This window comes from Pterocles gutturalis, unplaced genomic scaffold (genome assembly GCF_000699245.1).
Source record: "Pterocles gutturalis isolate BGI_N339 unplaced genomic scaffold, ASM69924v1 scaffold49380, whole genome shotgun sequence".
NCBI classification, from domain to species: Eukaryota; Metazoa; Chordata; class Aves; order Pterocliformes; family Pteroclidae; genus Pterocles; species Pterocles gutturalis.
The window spans coordinates 1-17,063 of NW_010147707.1; the positions used below are offsets into that span (position 1 = coordinate 1).

General features: G+C 42.0%; 1 protein-coding gene across 1 annotated transcript; it reads left to right on the forward strand.

The window, feature by feature from the left end:
- Positions 1–1,119: 1,119 nt before the first annotated feature.
- LOC104470986 (rho-related BTB domain-containing protein 3-like) lies at positions 1,120–14,873 on the forward strand (the record flags this gene model as incomplete). The annotated part of the gene is made up of 6 exons (XM_010086132.1): positions 1,120–1,127; positions 1,299–1,515; positions 9,961–10,153; positions 12,328–12,479; positions 13,594–13,705; positions 14,505–14,873. Coding segments are annotated over exons 1-6 (1,051 nt in total), but the record flags the coding sequence as incomplete, so codon positions are not given.
- Between the last annotated feature and the right edge of the window lie 2,190 nt (positions 14,874–17,063).

Here is a 17,063-nt window from a genome sequence, read left to right on the forward strand (position 1 = left end):
ATTAAAATATTTTTAAAATTGTAAAAAATTATTTTTGGCCTGGCCAAGCAATACAATATTGGTATAAAGCTTTGGCAATTACATCAGTTGTCATCTCCCATGTTTGCCAACAGTAGAATAGGACTTTGCTCAGAGTATGGGCTGTTGCAGGCAAAGGTCTGTTAATTATTCCGTTGATAATCGTATCAAGAACTGTGTTGAATGAGTTCTTGCCACAGGATTAACAGCAGCACGTGTTCACATAATAGAGAGTGTTTATTTACCGTTTAGTGTGCCTACAGTATTTTCACTCTGTTTTTTTACTCTAATGTGTATGGTGGTATCTGACAGAGAACATGCCGTTTTAGAATGGATTTGTTTCAGGTATTTGTGTTTTACTACAATTAGAAATTCCCCTTTATGAAAACAGTGCTTTAAACATCACATGTATGCTAAAAAATCTACAAGACATTTCAGAAATTAGCAGCCTAATATGGGAAAAATAAACACTATTTAACTAACAAAAAGGTTTACATACCTAACATAGGATTTTCACAGTGCTCTCTCCATGATGTTGGTCCTTTTCCTGCAGGCAGGCAGCAGAAGCCCTGCAGATACCCCTCGAGCAGGGTCGGGTGCTGCTCTGCTCCAGCGCGTGTGTTTGCCTTCGCTGACCCGGCTGCACCGCGTCGGCTCTGCAGCAACGTCAGCTCGTGCTCTGCTCCCACTCCTGCTGACGTCAAGATGCGATGTCCGTGACCAACCTGCCGGTCACTCGCCTGGCGCCCGAGCTCACCCACAGCCGCTGAGAAACGCAGACGCTGATGCCTAGGCTGCTTCTGGGACTGCTGGTACTGGTGGTATTGGGACTGCTGGGACTGCAACCACTGCTGCTGCTGGTTCTGGTACCACTGCTGCATCTCAGCGTGCGTCTGCAGCCCATCACCGCAGCGTCCGACGCCAAGCTCCCAGACTGCCCACAGAGGAAGGAACGCAGCAGGAGCCCCAGAGGTCGCTGCAGCGATTCTGAGCGCGGACACCACCAATTGCAGCGCAGAGCTAGCTGGGGATTTGTAATGCGAGTGGCGTTTCTAGGTTTATTTTTCGCTTTGGTCTCGTCCTGCGGCTGGATTGGAGATCATGTACGTGTTTTGATGTTGATTTGGGGAGGGAGAGGGGGGGAGCGGCTGTTAAAATCTAATGAGGGGAGAGGATTTGGAGGGATTAATTTGTTAGTTTTGATTTAAGGGGATTTTTTCTCCCCTTATCCCTGCACTGCATTGTCTTAACCAGCTTTGTCTTTGTTATTTTAATTTTAGGTCGGTTAATATTGTAGCCTTTGGGAACGAAAGAGATGGCTTTTCTGAGGACAACCAGCAGGCCTGTCTGATCTGGAGCTATCTCGGGAGGAGTGCTCTCATTTCCCACATCAACAGCAGCTTGTCTGTCAGTCACATTGGAAACCCAATTTTCACCAAGTACCAAGCATGCGTGTTTGGGAATGTCAGGCTGGTGGTGCACGACTTTCCTCTGTGGGTAAGAGATCTGTCTCAATCTTTTTAACTGCACTTAACAGTGTAAGATGTTTTAATCAAATGAAAATATATCCTAATTTTGAATTTGGGATAAATGGGATTTTATTCGTAATTATTGCAAATCATACAAGCATATAAAACATCACGAGGCAAATGCTGCAGAATCTCGAAGGTGCTATAGAGATTTTCTCATTAACAAGCCACTGCCCTGCTTCTCTGTAGAAAGGTGGTATTTTCAACTGTGCTGTTGAGGGAAAACTTTATTGAACATAATCCAGAGGTAAACAAGAATTCCTTTTTTTGTGACACTGCATTGTAAGCACTCTCTCCAAATATTTATCAACAATAAATCAAAACTCTTTGTTGTTTTTTTTTTCCTGTAAAAATGAAAAGGCAGTCAGTTTTCCAGCTTTGGAAAAAGACAGGGTTATAAGATCTGATATCTTGCAAAATACACGATATGGAGTTATTTTACTTCTGTTACAGTGAATAATCACATCTTAACATAAATTCCTTTATTGGAAGGTAAATAAAAAGGATTTTGGCACTGTTCCAGGTTGCCAGAACTATTGTTAGTAACAGAGATAACTTAGTTATGAGTATGAGCGGATCAATGATTGTGTAAGAAATGATACTAATAATTAAATTAAAACATATTTAATGACTACTTAGTAGCCTTAAAAAAATTAAGCTTAGCAGATTTTAGAAATTAAAACAATAATCAGTTTCAGCTCCATAATTCTATCCTGAGGTTGATTTTTGCAGGGAAACTTCTTTTTGGGATCTGGAGGAGTCCTGGCTGTTCCAGAAACACATGATTAGAAGTTTGCAATCTTAAAACTGAACGATCCAGTTTAGCTATCAATCTGATCTCTATTTCTGAAGATTATTTTTTTTTGCAGTGGTGCTTACAGACCCCAGTTCAGATGGGCTGGGGAATCTTGTTTTCAGTCTCTGGAGCTGCATGTGACCTGCACATGCCGAGCGCTGGAGGCATTGGAGTGCAGCAACGGGTACAAGTTCCTGAATATAAATTAAGGCTGTAGGGCTTAAAAGGGTGTTTCAGAGGATTGGAAGCTGGTAAGGGAGGCAGGAAGGAAGGGAGAGCTGGAGAAGGGCAGAAGAAAGGACCTGGACTGGAGATTCTGTTCATGTTTGCAAATGCAATGTTGCAAATGCGTGCGAATGTTTGCATTTGCTCTTCTGCAAAACAAGGTTCTTCAGTTCTGGAGACCTTGTCATTTTTTGCCCTTGAAAAACTTGCTTGTTATTGTCTGCAGCATGATGTTTCTGGGGCATGTGGTTTTTTTCCTTTCTCAGCTAAAGGAGGCGGGAGATTTATTACTGGGAATGATGAGGAACAACTGGCTTTTTTTTGCTTAGTAGCAGACATCTCAGATGGCTCGGCTGGACTCTGCAGGAGGTTATTTCTTCTAAGTGAAGCTGTCTCCTCACTACGGTTAGGCAGAACCGGATTGTTTCCCATAGCCTGGATGCTGGAGATTTGCTATGTCACAGTGGTCCTTGCAGGAATGTTCCTCCGGTGGCCTGGGGAAGTCATAGAATCACAGAATGGTTTGCGTTGGAAGAGACCTTAAAGATCATCGAGTTGCACCCCCTGCCATGGGCAGGGACACCTTCCACTAGACCAGGTTGCCCAAAGCCCCATCCAATGGTATATTACAATATGTGGAAATGGTATGTGACAATTTGAGATGTTGACTGACGTTTCCTCAAGGAGGGTAATTGTTAATACATTACATTATTCACAGAAAGGGTTTTTTGTTGCACATTACTGAAACATAGACGTGGTGATATGGTGGCCTTGCAGTATTTCCATCCCTATCTTTGGAGCATAACTTAAAGGCGGATTTGCATTTTACCTGAGATTTGTATCTTGTCTAGATTGAATCTGTATGATTGAGACAAGCCAGTCCTAGACATAAACTTGGTAGCTGAGTGCACTCATAGCTGTGATTCTGCAAACTCAAGGGTCCCTAACTGCTCCTGTCCTCTACGTGTTTCCCTCCAGCTGTCAGCCTGGAGAAGTAGCGTGGATGGAAAGTTACCAAGTAGAGCTCCCCAGTGCATGGGGGGACCATTTTGTAGAATAGGTTGTGGTATGGGGTGAGTTTGCTCGTGTTTTGATCTGTTGCAGCATGTGTGTTTGTGAGCCCAGGACGCTGCTTTACTCTCTGAGTCTGTGGGAGAGGTCAACAGCCCAGGTGTCTTTGGTTGAACTCTGATGTTCCATCTCTTCCATCCTGTTGCCTCCTTCTCCTCTTCCTCTTGCCTTTTCCTTCTCATCCTCCTATTCCTCTTCCTCCTTACACCCCCTCTTACATCCTCTTCATTTTACTCCTCCATCTCCTCTTGCCTCCCATTGCCTCCTCCTCTTCTTGCCTTCAGTTGCCTCCTCTTGCAGCCTGGTTTTTCCTTCCATCTCACTTGGTCTTGCCCCCTGTTGCCTCCTCCTTCTTTTGTCTCCTGTGTTCTACTCTCTTCTCCTCTCACCTCCTCTTTTCTCCTCCTGTGCCCTTCTCTTACCTCACCTGCCGTCCTGTTCTCTCCTCTTTTGCTTGCCTCCCCTTCTCTCCTCCTTGCCCTTCTCTGTCCTGCCGTATCCTCCTCTTGCCTTTGGTTTTTCCTCCTCCACCTCTTGCCTCCTCTTTTCTCCTCCATCTCTTGCCTCCCCTTGCTTTTCCCTTCTCCTCCTCTGAATCCTTCTGCAGCCTCTTGATCCCACCTCTTGCCTCCTTCTCCTCCTCTTTTCTTCATCTGCCAGCCTTTTCCCTTTTCCTTCTCCTCTTGCTCCTCTGACCTCCACCTAGGCCTTCTTACATTTTCTTCCTCCTGCTCTCTCCCATTGCCTCCTAGTGCATCGTCCTCCTCCTCTTGCCTCCCATGGCATCCTCTTGCCTTATCCTCATTTCCTTCCTCTTGCCTCCTGTTGCCTGCTCCTCCTCCTTTGACACTGCTGTCCTGCTCTCTCCTCCTCTTGACTCCATTGTCTTTTCACACAGCGGCTCCATAAATGTTTTAACTGCTGGTGCAGGTGCTTGTATTATTTGGTATTACTTGGCTTAGAAAATCAAAAGAGTAAATTAATATTTGGCAACATGCAAAACAGCAGCAGCACATCATGAGAGGCTTTATTCCTGTGGCAGATGCAGCTTGCATGATGGAAGTGCTGACGCTGGGGAGGATGTTATCATTGACACAGATGACATGGGATTGTAGATAGCAGAAGAACATACTTTTCAAGCTCGGCGGGCAAAATAGCACTATTTCTAAAGCTGTGTTGATCTGCGTGTGTCAGTTTCTGGGTGTATTGTTGTGGCCCGCTGTGTTCTGCATTATATTTGCAAAGCTGCATGCTCGTATCTCCTACGTGCAAGGGACAGGGACACAAGTGGGCTGACATTCTTGAGATTGCCAATGCATGCTTGAGTTGCACTCTCATAAAGCATGTTCTGCTAGCATGTCCGAGTTTTTCTGATTTTTGGGAGGGGGTAAACCTCGGTATGGAAGCTAGTAACTTACAAGGAGTAATTTTCAACATGAATTTTAAGATTTTATTTGGAAGAAGTTGCTTTATTTAGCACCCTGAGTATATCAGATGTGACAGTCTTTGGAACTGAGTTGCTGTTTTGTTGGCTTGTGTGTAGTCTGCAACTTCAGTGATTTGCACTGAATTTGGTTGTGCTTCTGCATACATACAAGTGAGAAATGCAAAAGAAGTGCAGGGAAAATTTGTAGTATCTGATGGCAAGTGAATCTTCCTCAACTTCAGAAAGAAGCATGACATGGGAGCTATAATTTGTGTTTTGATTAATTTAATTATGATGCTGGAAAAGAAAAGTCAGACTGGAAACTTCATTGAGTGTCCCCTGCCTGCATTACCTCTCTTGGTCTTTTTTTTCTTGATTGGAGCAGTACTGTAAGGAGATGAGTATGTTTTGGTGCTGGGCTGTAGGGGTCTTGCTGTCCTTTTTAATTTTTTATCTCTGTGAGCCACCTTTTGTTTTTCTTTTCAAATTTTCAAAAAATTTTCCCATTCAGCAGTCTCTTTCCATGAGTCATTTCTGGTTTTTCTGTGTGCCTTTTTTTTTTTTTTTTTTTAATTCCACCAGCAGTAGTAGTTCCTTGAACCCAGTGAGGTCTCTTGTCTCCATGGTATTATCCATGGTATAGTCATCTGGGTTTTTCCCTGCAGCAGCATCCTTGTGCTGGCTAGGCTGGCCAGCCCTTAACATGTTTGAAGGTAAGGGAATCTGATCCATTTTTAATTTTTATTTATTACTTTTGGAAATCTAGCCATATTACTGCTTCAGTACAAAACCATAGCTTGCAACTTTTCCTTGTCTCATGTATCATTCTTTCTCATTTTTAACCTTGGCTGTCTGAAGCTGGCAGTGTACAACAAGTGATCCCATCCCAGTAAATTGTTTTCCCGACCGTGTTCTTTATGCTTTTTACAAATATTATTAAATTACTTAGTGAGAGGACAACACAGGACAAAGCTAGCCTTCAATAATTTTGTTTCTGGGTGAGCTCAACCAGTTAAAGCTGTTTTGGAAAGCCTCAAGTGAAAAACCAAAGTGGTGTACCAGGGTTGTGGTCTGAATTCCCTCGATTTCTGAAGAGGATACTTCCTTCTGATGCTGCATGTTGCTTCGCTGAGTAAGTTCAGAGGTCTAGTAAGTTATGAAGAGTACACCAATATTTTTTTTTTCTGCTGTGTACCTGGCTGATTAGAAATTGCAGAGAAAACTTGGAAAAATAGGGAAGACTGAAGTGTGTGGTGTGGAAAGCATTGCTGGGAAGAAGGTTCTGTAAATGGATCCTAGAGAGAGATGAACTTTCCAATATTTCCAGTGCAACCCTTTTGGGTCACAGGGAAATCCCTGGGGAATGGTCCTCGGGGGTGGCCAGGCTCCCTTGTCCCCCCAAAGAGTGTTTGCTGCCGTGCTGCCCCAGATCACAGACTGGGCTATGTGGACATGGGGACGTTTACAAGCAGCTCTTAGGAAGAGTGTGGGCATTTCAAGGGCACAGTGGGTTTCACTGCTATTCCATAAAGGCATCCATAAATTATTTTTAACAAAGCAAGTATTGTCCTCTTGAGGGGTCGTGTGGTTTTGTAGGAAAATCATGTCTTAATTGCCTCTGAAGGCTTTACTTTCAAAGTTAGTACTTGAGAAGTATGGTTTACTAATGGAAAGAATCTATTATGAGACATGTATGATGGAGATATGCAAGGAAAGAATGAAGCTTTTTTCCCTAAGAATTCCTGAGAGGAATAGCGCCAGAAACATAATTACAATGAATAAGATCATATTATAGTAGCCTTAGTTATGCAGCTACTTCTTCCTTTTGTCAACGGCTCTCTTCAGAAATGGACTGCGCCAAGAGCAGGAAGGATGATGAGGAATAGCTCCTACATAAATTTCATAGTTGAAGCCTGGAATTAAGGTTATTCCTGAATCTGAACTGTTGTTCATCATCTGAAGAAATTGTCTCTGCCATTTTTGCATGAAAGCTTCCCAAAAAGTGATAATCAATTTAATTCGCTTAACCTAGCCAAGGCTCCAGATGCTTTGTCCCCGTGATGCCTTGGGTAAATAACCCTTCATTGTCAAGAGATGTTTTGGAGGATTTTCCCAGCACAAGGCAGCTCTGCTACGCTGATACAAAATGAAAATAATTACAACAAGACCTCTTGGACCATGTATTTCTCTTCTGTGTTTTCAAGCGTAACATCCATTGTCAAGAATGGGCTTTTGGGGTGTTAAATCAGAGGCATTGGTTGGTGCATTCTGCATTTTTCTGTTCTTGATGCATCTCTGGCTGGCTCATGCCTCGGGAAAGTGGGGTCCATCCCCACCAGAACTCTATAAACTTTGGTAAAATCCTTCTTGATAGGATGAGCAGAGACACAGAGTGGTGGCGCAGGGCAGTGATGGAAAGCACAGACCTCTCTGCAAACCTGCTGCAACGGGCAGCCACACGGATCTGGGAGGATGTTACAGCCTGCACCATGTCCCCATAGGATTTCTTTCCACTAATAGTTAAACCAAGAGGTGTATTTGCATGCCTGTGTGGCTGTTTTCAGTGAGGTTTTTGCTAGGTGTCCCCACACCTGCAGAGACAGAAATATGGCAAGTTGAGCTGAGTACAAAAAGGGTAGGGGGTCATATGACATCATGGCCATGATTTATTTTTGTGGTTGTTTTCCAAAATACAACTCTTTTCCTTACTAGCATTATTTTCGTTAGAAAATAAATATTCTGTATGTTTTTTTCTCTAGAATATTGACTTTTAAGCGATCCCCATCAACGAGAAGAGCATTAGAGCTGACACTTGGTTGGGGTTAGGGCTCAGAGGGTCTTCCAGGCTGCTGGTTTACCAGACAATACTCTCCTTGGAGAGCCAGGATGAGGGCTGGGGCCAGAGCAGAGTGTGTAGCAGGTACCTGGTGTTCTGTGCTCTGCTGCTGGTGGGACTGGTGTCGGGATGAACATCTAGGTATTTAGGAGCCCTGTGATCTGCTGTGGGTCAGGACTGGGTTTATCCTGAAAATCAGGGCAAGGGTCAGAGTTGGTCCTTTCCTTGGGCATGGCAGTGTTCATATTCACCAAAATCTTCCTAAAATCTTTCTGTTTTGTAACATGAAATGGTGTCGTAATGCATTAGACATTTAGCTCTCTTGTTAAGTGGCGTGAGCTACAAACTATGTACATATTACAACACGTAAAAAAAATACCTATTGCATTCTGCTAAAAGTTTCGATAAATATTTTTTATTATTAATGCTTAAACTCATGTCAGAGTTCTTGTGTTTTTGCGGACCTGTGCCTTCAACCTCCGTGGTGATACTGCTCGTTATCATGGAGCTCATAGACAAGGGCATGTGCAAACCAGGGCTGAGCTTGGAGACAGGCAGCTAGACACTTTCTGTCTGCCAGTGTAGAAACACTATATTATATTATAATATATATTCCATATTATATTTTGTGTTCTGTTGTATTTTTCTCTTAAGTCTTTGTTGTGGTAAATATATACAACCCTACTAAAAATTCAGTTTTGAGATCTTCATCAGCTAAAACATACTAAAGCTGAAAAGCTTGAAAATTCTCACTTTTTGCCTCTGTGATGAGGTTCTGTAAATGCCCTTCTAGCCAGCTGTCTCAAAGCATTATAGCTGGTAGTCTTACTGCTACAGGTGCTAAACAAATACCAAGAGCAGTGCCCTTAAAGCTCTTGTGAACTTGGTGAATCATTGAATAGGTGTTCTTGATGATTTGTTAATTTTCTGTGGTTTTCTTACTAGAGAACAAGAACACCTATTAAATGAATTAAAGGGAATATGTATTATAGTTTAAGTTTATTTATTTGCAAAGATAAGACCTAAATTGGGTATGACGTGCACTGGCAGTCTAGGAGAATACTTGCCAGCTGACACATTTCCGTCAAGTTCATGGCACCTCTTGTACTTAAGAGCATTGCAGCCACTTCACCACGGATTTGAAACAATGACTCTCCTGAAGTTGTCGAAAATATTATATTGTATATTTCTCTGGTTACCATCTGTAATGCTTCTATTTCTGTGACATGTTCTTCAAATATCACATTGACTGTCCCCAGCCCAAATTTTGGGTCCCTTTTGTCACTTCTTCTTTCGGTTGAGCATATGTACAAGGCTATGGCTTTCGCTGGTATTTGTGAGCTACTTTCAGGTAAAGCAGAAATTGTGGAATTATGGTTCTCATGACAAATATACAAGTAATAACTGTATATTACATGTGGTTACAGCACAGTTGTATATATTAACAGGGTACAAAATCATTTTAGAGTGTAAAGCACAGAACAATGACAAATTGAATATGAAGTGAAAAAGTAAATTTTAGTTATGTGATTAAAGTCCTTATCCTGAAGACATTAACACTCATTAAAGCTACATGGAAGCTCTTGTGAAGCAGATAAACATCACACCCAACTGATAAAACTTGTATTTAAAATATCATAGGGGCATGGTATCGTTCTGTGTAACCCTTTCCCTAAAATGCTGTGATAAATGGTTTTGTATGCATTGCTGCAGACCTCTACCACGGGAGCTGCTTGTATTTTGTTAATAAAAGCATTTGAAGGTTAAGTAATTAAACCAGTAAAGTTTCTTCCTGCAAAATATATTCCTAGATAAACCCTATTTTCATTTCTTCCTGAAGAATTCCTGGATTCATAAAAAAGATTTATTGTTTATTATAGTGAACAACTTGTTCTTCAAAAAAGGAAATTACAGAGCATGAATTCTGCTCTTTGTTTCACATCTTCAGATAAGAGATTAAGTTAAGAATACTTTTGTAAGGTTTTGTTTTAGAACTCTTGAATAGTTCACCTTTTCCTTTACAGACAGGAGATTATTGATCGGTGTTTTTTCTGTTTAGGATATATTTGACAGCGACTGGTACACCTCTCGCAGTCTCATCGGAGGAGCTGATATTGTTGTGATTAAATACTCTGTCAATGACAAGACTTCATTTCAAGAACTTAAGGACACTTATGCCCCAATGATAAAAAAAACCTTAAACCACTCTTCAGTTCCAGTAATAATTTCTGCTGTCGGTGCAAGAAAAAACGGTATGTATGCAGCCTCCTGTAGCAACATTTAAAATCACACTTGGAGGTTAGAGATGCTGTAATTTCAGCAGAAGCTGATTATTTTTCCAAGTTGTTAACAGAAACAATCTGTCAGGATGATGCTAATATGTGCATGTATTATGGTTCTGGTGTACTGGCAAGAGCATTACGCTTAATTAACCCTGGTGATGAAAGGTGTCCTGTCCTGCTTTGACCTCTGCAACAGATCTTCTTGTGGAGTCACCGCACATGGGGGGAAATCCAGTGCTTCGGATTAAGCAGCGTACATCTGAGTGTATGAGATGAACCCTGTGGTTATGGGTTCTCTCGGGTCATGTCTCCGGTATAAAATATCTTGTATCAGTCCATCCACTGATGGAATTATCCATCCATCCACTTACCAGTGCAACCATGGGAGAGGGGATGGGAAAATCCTCAGAATTATCTAGGAATAGCTATAGCTATGGGGTAGCTCTGCTGTAGCTATGGTACAGCTGTGCTATGGTATAGCTAGTGTGTTCACACAGTGTCTTGTCCAGGCTGATCAGTTGTTTCTCTGAGAGTGATGCAGATCAATTTTACACTGTGTATTTGCCCAGCACAACGTCGTGGTTGATGTCTAATCAGTATGCAAGTCACACAACTGTTGAAGGACCCAGTGGACTCACAGACTTTATTTTGTATTTCCAAGTCTTTTGCATTGTACTTTTCTTGATATCCATGTGGTCTCTTTAGTCATGGCGCCGGATTTTCATAATTTTAATTTTTCTAATACAAAGAATGGAAAATTTGAGCTTGGGAGTTGGATTTTACTTTGTGAGTTTGTCCAAGACAAGTGTTTCTGAGCATCCCTCCTGCTGTGAGTAAGGGACACAATGGATGTAGATGCAGACATTTATTTTATAATCTATAAGCTATATGAACTGTGTCTTCTCTGGATGTAATGCTCAGTTTTGCCAGGGTCTACTTATGTATCTTTTTGCTCAGCGATTGAGAAAGGACTGTTAAAGAACTCTATAACAGTTAAGTCTTTATTTCCTTCCTTTTAGTAATTCACTGATGATGATCAAATGTGTTTGTGCTCTGATTTATATAGGGGTAATAAATCTGCCATTCTAAAGCCAAGATCTCACTAGGCGACTGTTTGCCTGCCCCAACACCTCTTCTTACACTTTTTATTTAAGCACATGATACCATCCAAGTGACTCCACTACTGGCATTTTTCTTTTCCACTTTTTGTTCCTGTATTCCTCCCTCAATAACGTGTCCGTGGGAGAAGCCAGGCTCTCCCGCTGCAGTTTCACTGTGGGACCTGCCAGAGCAGACCACTGTGCACACACAGAGCCCTTTTGTTTCCAGGATGTATGTGTGAACACAGCAGTTTGTTCACACCAGTTACTAAGATCTTAATCCTCTGTAGTGTCATATGGTGCTCACAATAGGAAAAAAAAAACCAAACCTGTGTTATTCCATGTTTTCCGTAAGTCTGAGCAGAGGAAGGTGATGCAGAGCATTCATGGCACATTTAAAGCACATCCACAGCCGTCAAGTTCTTACTGGCATTAAGCAAAGTTGAGTCAGGGTGATTGCATATAAATTATATTAGGTGAAAACAGATTTTTATCAGTTAATTGTCATAATCTTCAAAATACTTGTTTTGGCATAATTTTTTTTTAATGTAAAATATTTGTAATTAAATCCCATTTTGCAGTACCTACATGCCTGCAGCATCTGTGACTACAGTGGAAATTTTCTCCTTCCATTACTGTGCATGTTTCTTGCACAGACAGCCCACAATAATTAAATTTAAGGGTGACATTAATGAATGGTAACACCTGCAGTCTAGTACGACACCCGTGTGTATAAGGATACCAAGGCCTTAAGCCACATCTGACTTCTGGAAGTCCTGCTTAACTTTTCCGCTTAGAAAATTAAAATGTAAAATAATGCTAGTGTAATGTACACTGGACTTTGTATAGCAGCTAATATTTTGAACTCATTGCTAAGAAGTTCATTTTTTTGCAGTAATTATAGACCTCGTACCATAAAGCGACTCTTTCCGTTTCTCTTTTTGTTCTATTCTAAATAACACATCTTTACAGTTATTTAGGAAGGTAAGTATTGTGGATTGTTTGACAGAAAAGGCTTTTTTTTTGCTTGATTTTTCACCCCAGGAGTGCCTTGCACCTGCCCCTTGTGCACATTGGACAGGAGGAGCTGTGTCACTACCTCCGAGGGAGTCCAGCTGGCCAAGGACCTCAGAGCCACGTACCTGGAACTGCACACTCTTAATGACTTCTACATACAGAAGTACTTTGGAGGAGTGGTGAGTGAGACATCCCTGGGTTGAGAGATGCCCTGAGTGTGTAACCTCCACAGGGTCCCTCCCAAGCTGAATTATTCCATAATATTCTGATATTTTTAATTTTAAGTGCTCAAACTCTCATAGCTGTTCTTCTTACAAAGTGAGAATGGTAAGACTGTTGAATTGACAGATTTTTTTAGCAAATTCTTGTGATCGCTCAGTTCACAGTCTTGATGCAGTTTGCAATCACTGAACGAGGCAGAAGCTGAGAAACTTGTTAAAATGTCCCACTTCTAATAACCTTGTTCTTTTCCCACTTTGCTGAAGGCAGGGAAGCCCACTGAGCAGTTTCGAAATGCAGCCTTTCAGATTTATTTGTCTTCTCTGCAAAATTATTTCACACTGATATTTCATTTTCAGTTTTATGAGGTGTTTTAAACTCAGCCTTTTTTTGAACATTTTGGTTACTTTCCCAGTGACATTTAGGCTTCAACAAAAAACAAAAAAAAAGTCATTCTTTTGGCACAGTAATTTCACATGGTCTGTGCAGTTGTTGTCCCTGGTGTGTGGGTGCAGTTGCACAATTTTTATTATCTCACTTCATTCCCAGTTAAAAATGAGGAGTCCACTCAACATCAGGTCTAGCCAGAGTATTTTTTCTAGTTTTTAGAGAGCACAATATGTGCTACAGTAATACCTTGGGCAATAAAAGCACTGAAGACATGCGTTAACTCAAACTGAACCACACTTTTTGCCCCTTTGTTCCTATAAAATGGATACTTTCCCCACAGGTACATTTTTATTGCAGTAGGACATGGTACCATGGTGTGGTGGTGGTGTTTAGCTGCAAGATGAAAAGCTCATGTATGGTTTTGTTATTTCCATTGCTTGCACCTGATGGTTATCCATCAAGTTTTAATCTTTTCTGTAATTCTGTAATTAGCACCTGCAGAAGTTGGTAAATTGAATATCTTTGTGCCTGTCATTTCTGGGAAGATTAAATACGAGAAAATTAACCACCATTATTTGAATAAATAGCCTTTTAAATTGTGGTCATTCCAGTTGCATTTGATACCTTCTGCTGGTAAAGGTGTGTTGGGACTCTGCGGTTTTTTAAAAATACTTTTTGTTTTAGCTGGAATATTTTATGATCCAACGTTTGAATCAGAAGTCATCTGAAAAAATGAAGAAAAGGAGAAAGACGCAGAAGTGCCACCGAGTTCAACCACCTCAGCTCGAACAGCCAGGTGCTCACTGATGTCTCAAGTGCCATTTGTTATGTGTGTCGTGTTCCAGCGCAATTAACATTTTGTAGTCATTACCATGAACTCTGGTAGTGATCATTGGCTCTTCTGGTTGTATTGCTCTAGTTGCATCATCTTTTAGTGATGGTTTAATTAATTTGGGGAGAATTGTGTAGCAATGTGTAACATTGCAATGAAATTCTAATTTATTTTTGGCAATAGTGGTTTTCTGGTGTATTTGATGAAACAATGCAAAGGTAAATTAATAAAACCTTTGTATAAAAGCTTTACAGACAAATTATAAAAGAAAGTCATTACATCGTGCTTTATTATTCTGTAATATCATCAAGTAATATTTTTATTTGCTGCAAATGTAACAAGGGAGAGGTGTATGCCCCTGAACATGATTTCTGAGCATCTGATGCACTTGTTCAGTGAAAGAATTACTGACAAGTACTTGCCTCTATAGTTGTCTCTTCTCACACGTACTAGAAATTTGCTCAGATCTTTTAGGTTTGGGATTCACAGGCAAGGTTTCTTTCAAACATTAAGTGACTAAAGAGGTTTCATAAAGGGGTGGACACTTTCTACTAAACTATTTATTGTATTTCTTATTTTATTACGATAAGTATTTAATTTTTTACAGTATTTTACTGAACATATTGAAACAGCAGATAAGAAAATTTCTTGTTGAATACTTTCTTCAAAAATTGTCCTTCATTTGGTCAGGTGTCTGAGGATAGAGTTGTCCCACGTTTAATACTTGCTTCAGTTCTACAGCCTAACTTGTTATCTTTCGCAGAAAAAATGCCAATCTTAAAGGGCGAAGCCTCTCACTACGACACCGACCTGCACAACCTGCTGTGCTGCTGCCAGTGCGCGGATGTGGCATTTTACGCCGAGGACCTCAGCACGGTGGTGGAGGCTCACAAGGTCATCCTGTGTGCCGTGAGCCACCTCTTCATGTTGCTGTTCAAGGTGAAGAGCCCTGCCGACATCCGCGATGCCTCCATCCTGTGCACGGCACAGAGCCTCTTCACCGTGGAGATGGAGGATGCCGTCCTCCCACTGCCTCATGGCATCCCCCGCTGTGTCCCACCTGTGAGGGTGTTGGTGAAGGACTCTGTCTTCTGCTCTTGTCTGCTGGACATCCTCCACTTCATCTACTCAGGTAACGGTTGGAATGGTTCTGCTACTTATTTCTCTTACATCTGGTATCTCAGGAGGGAGTACATGCTTGACCCTAAAGAACATACTTTTGCTGTTGGTAGGCCATGTTCTGCCATGTTGCTACATCTGTTTTATGTCTTGTGATTGTGATGAAAGAGAAGCCCTTCACCTAGATTTTATAAAAATTAAATCAGTTGTCATTCCAGACCTAATGAACATAAATTCATTATGTATGGGGATAGATTTAGATTAGATATTAGGAAGAAATTTTTCATTGTGAGGGTGGTGAGGCAGTGGCCCAGGTTGCCCAGAGAAGCTGTGGATGCCCCATCCCTGGAGGTGTTCAAGGCCAGGCTGGATGAGGCTTTGAGCAACTTGGGCTAGTGGAACATGACCCTGCCCATGGCAAGGGGTGGAATTGGATCATCTTTAGGGTCCCTTCAAACCCAAACCATTATATGATTCTATGATTCTATGAAATTAAGTGCAATATTTTACTGAACAAAGCCTGTAAGCTAACATCAATAATATTGAAAAAGCTTTGCCAAAAAAAAATCTGGAGTTTGAGACAGATTCAGATCTCAGGCTTTTAAAATATTTTAAATTGTTGCATGTGCTAAACACATTGACAAGAACACAGGGCTACTTAGGAAAACTCAAGTGCTTTCTCTTCTGGATGTGGTGCTACTGAAGAGAAAACTCCGATAACTGATTGGAGTGCAGGGGGCTCTGATAGGTTACGCGTCTTTTGCTACCAATTCAGTATAGGTAGTGACCTCACCTACCTAATCGCAGCTGTCTAGTAAAATGGCACTGATATTTTCCTACCACTTAAAACATTGCTTAGGAATCCTCAGGTGAAAGCGAACTATCTTTTTACATGATACCTGTTTATTCTTTCTAAAATATTTTGCAAGCTGTCAGTCCATAAGAATATGTATTTTATGTTATTTGATAGAATTAGGAGGCTTTTTAGTAATGTATTCTGATTTTAACTGTATTAAAAAAACCCCTCAGAGTAATTATATTGTTAGAGCTGCATCCATAAAGAAACTCTATTAATTTCTGTAGATTGATACCTGCCTGACACGTGAGGAGGATTTCTGCCTTAATGGCTGAGGCACAAACACTGGCTTGTGCAGACACAAGGGAGACTCTGTCAGCTTTCAGTTAGAGTTTGTACATCCCTTTCAGTTCTTTCCAAACCTATATTGAACATAAAGAATAGATGCAGAATTTTTTCAGGATGACCAGACTGGCGGCTTGTGTAGTGGGACACTGAAGTTCTGCCGGATCCAGAAGCCTCATAAGGCAGGTGTAGGAGCAGAGCGAGGCGGCAGGGTTCCTCTGAGAAGGAGGGAAGAGCTAAAGACCAGGAAAAGCACGGACATCCTACCTGACCCTCCAATCAGAATGGTAGGCACTCGTCTCAGAGCTAAGGCTGCAGCTCTGGCTAAGGGGTCTGCACCATCTTCCCCTGCTATGGCCGATGCCTCCATGCAGTCAGAGCTTCAGATGGCAGAGGCAACCGTACAGACCTTGGTTTGTGGGAGATGCCTAAACTACTCTCCTGGGGTGGGGATGGGAGACAAACCAGCCTGCAATAGATGTGCCCAGGTGGACCACCTCCTAGAACAGGTGGACAAATTGCAGGAGGAAGTGGCAAGATTGGAAGGGATCTAAGAGAACGGGGAGAATGGAAACAGGTCCCAGCCCCGGCGGGCAGGCGAATCCCCTCCCAACCTTCCTCACCCTCCCAATTGCCTTTATGCAACAGATATGGGGCACTGGAACTAGAGGGCCAGGAAAATAAGGAGGAAGAGGAAGGTCAATCCAGGGGGTCGCCTCAGCTGAGACAGTCGGCCCCACACATTGCGACTGCCTCAGTTAAGAAAACAAGGAGGGTAATTGTCATAGGTGATTCCCTCTTGAGGGTAACAGAGGGCCCAACATGTTGACCAGACCCTTTACACTGGGAAGTCTGCTGCCTCCCTGGGGCCAAGGTTAGACATGTCACCAGGAAGCTCCCTGGTCTGATACGGCCTCTGGTCACCACCCACTGTTGGTCATGCAGGTTGGAAGTGATGAGGTTGCGGAGAGAAGTACGAAAGCAATTAAAAGGGACTTCAGGGCACTGGGGCGATTGATTAGAGGATCAGGAGCACAGGTAGTGTTCTCCTCAATCCCCACA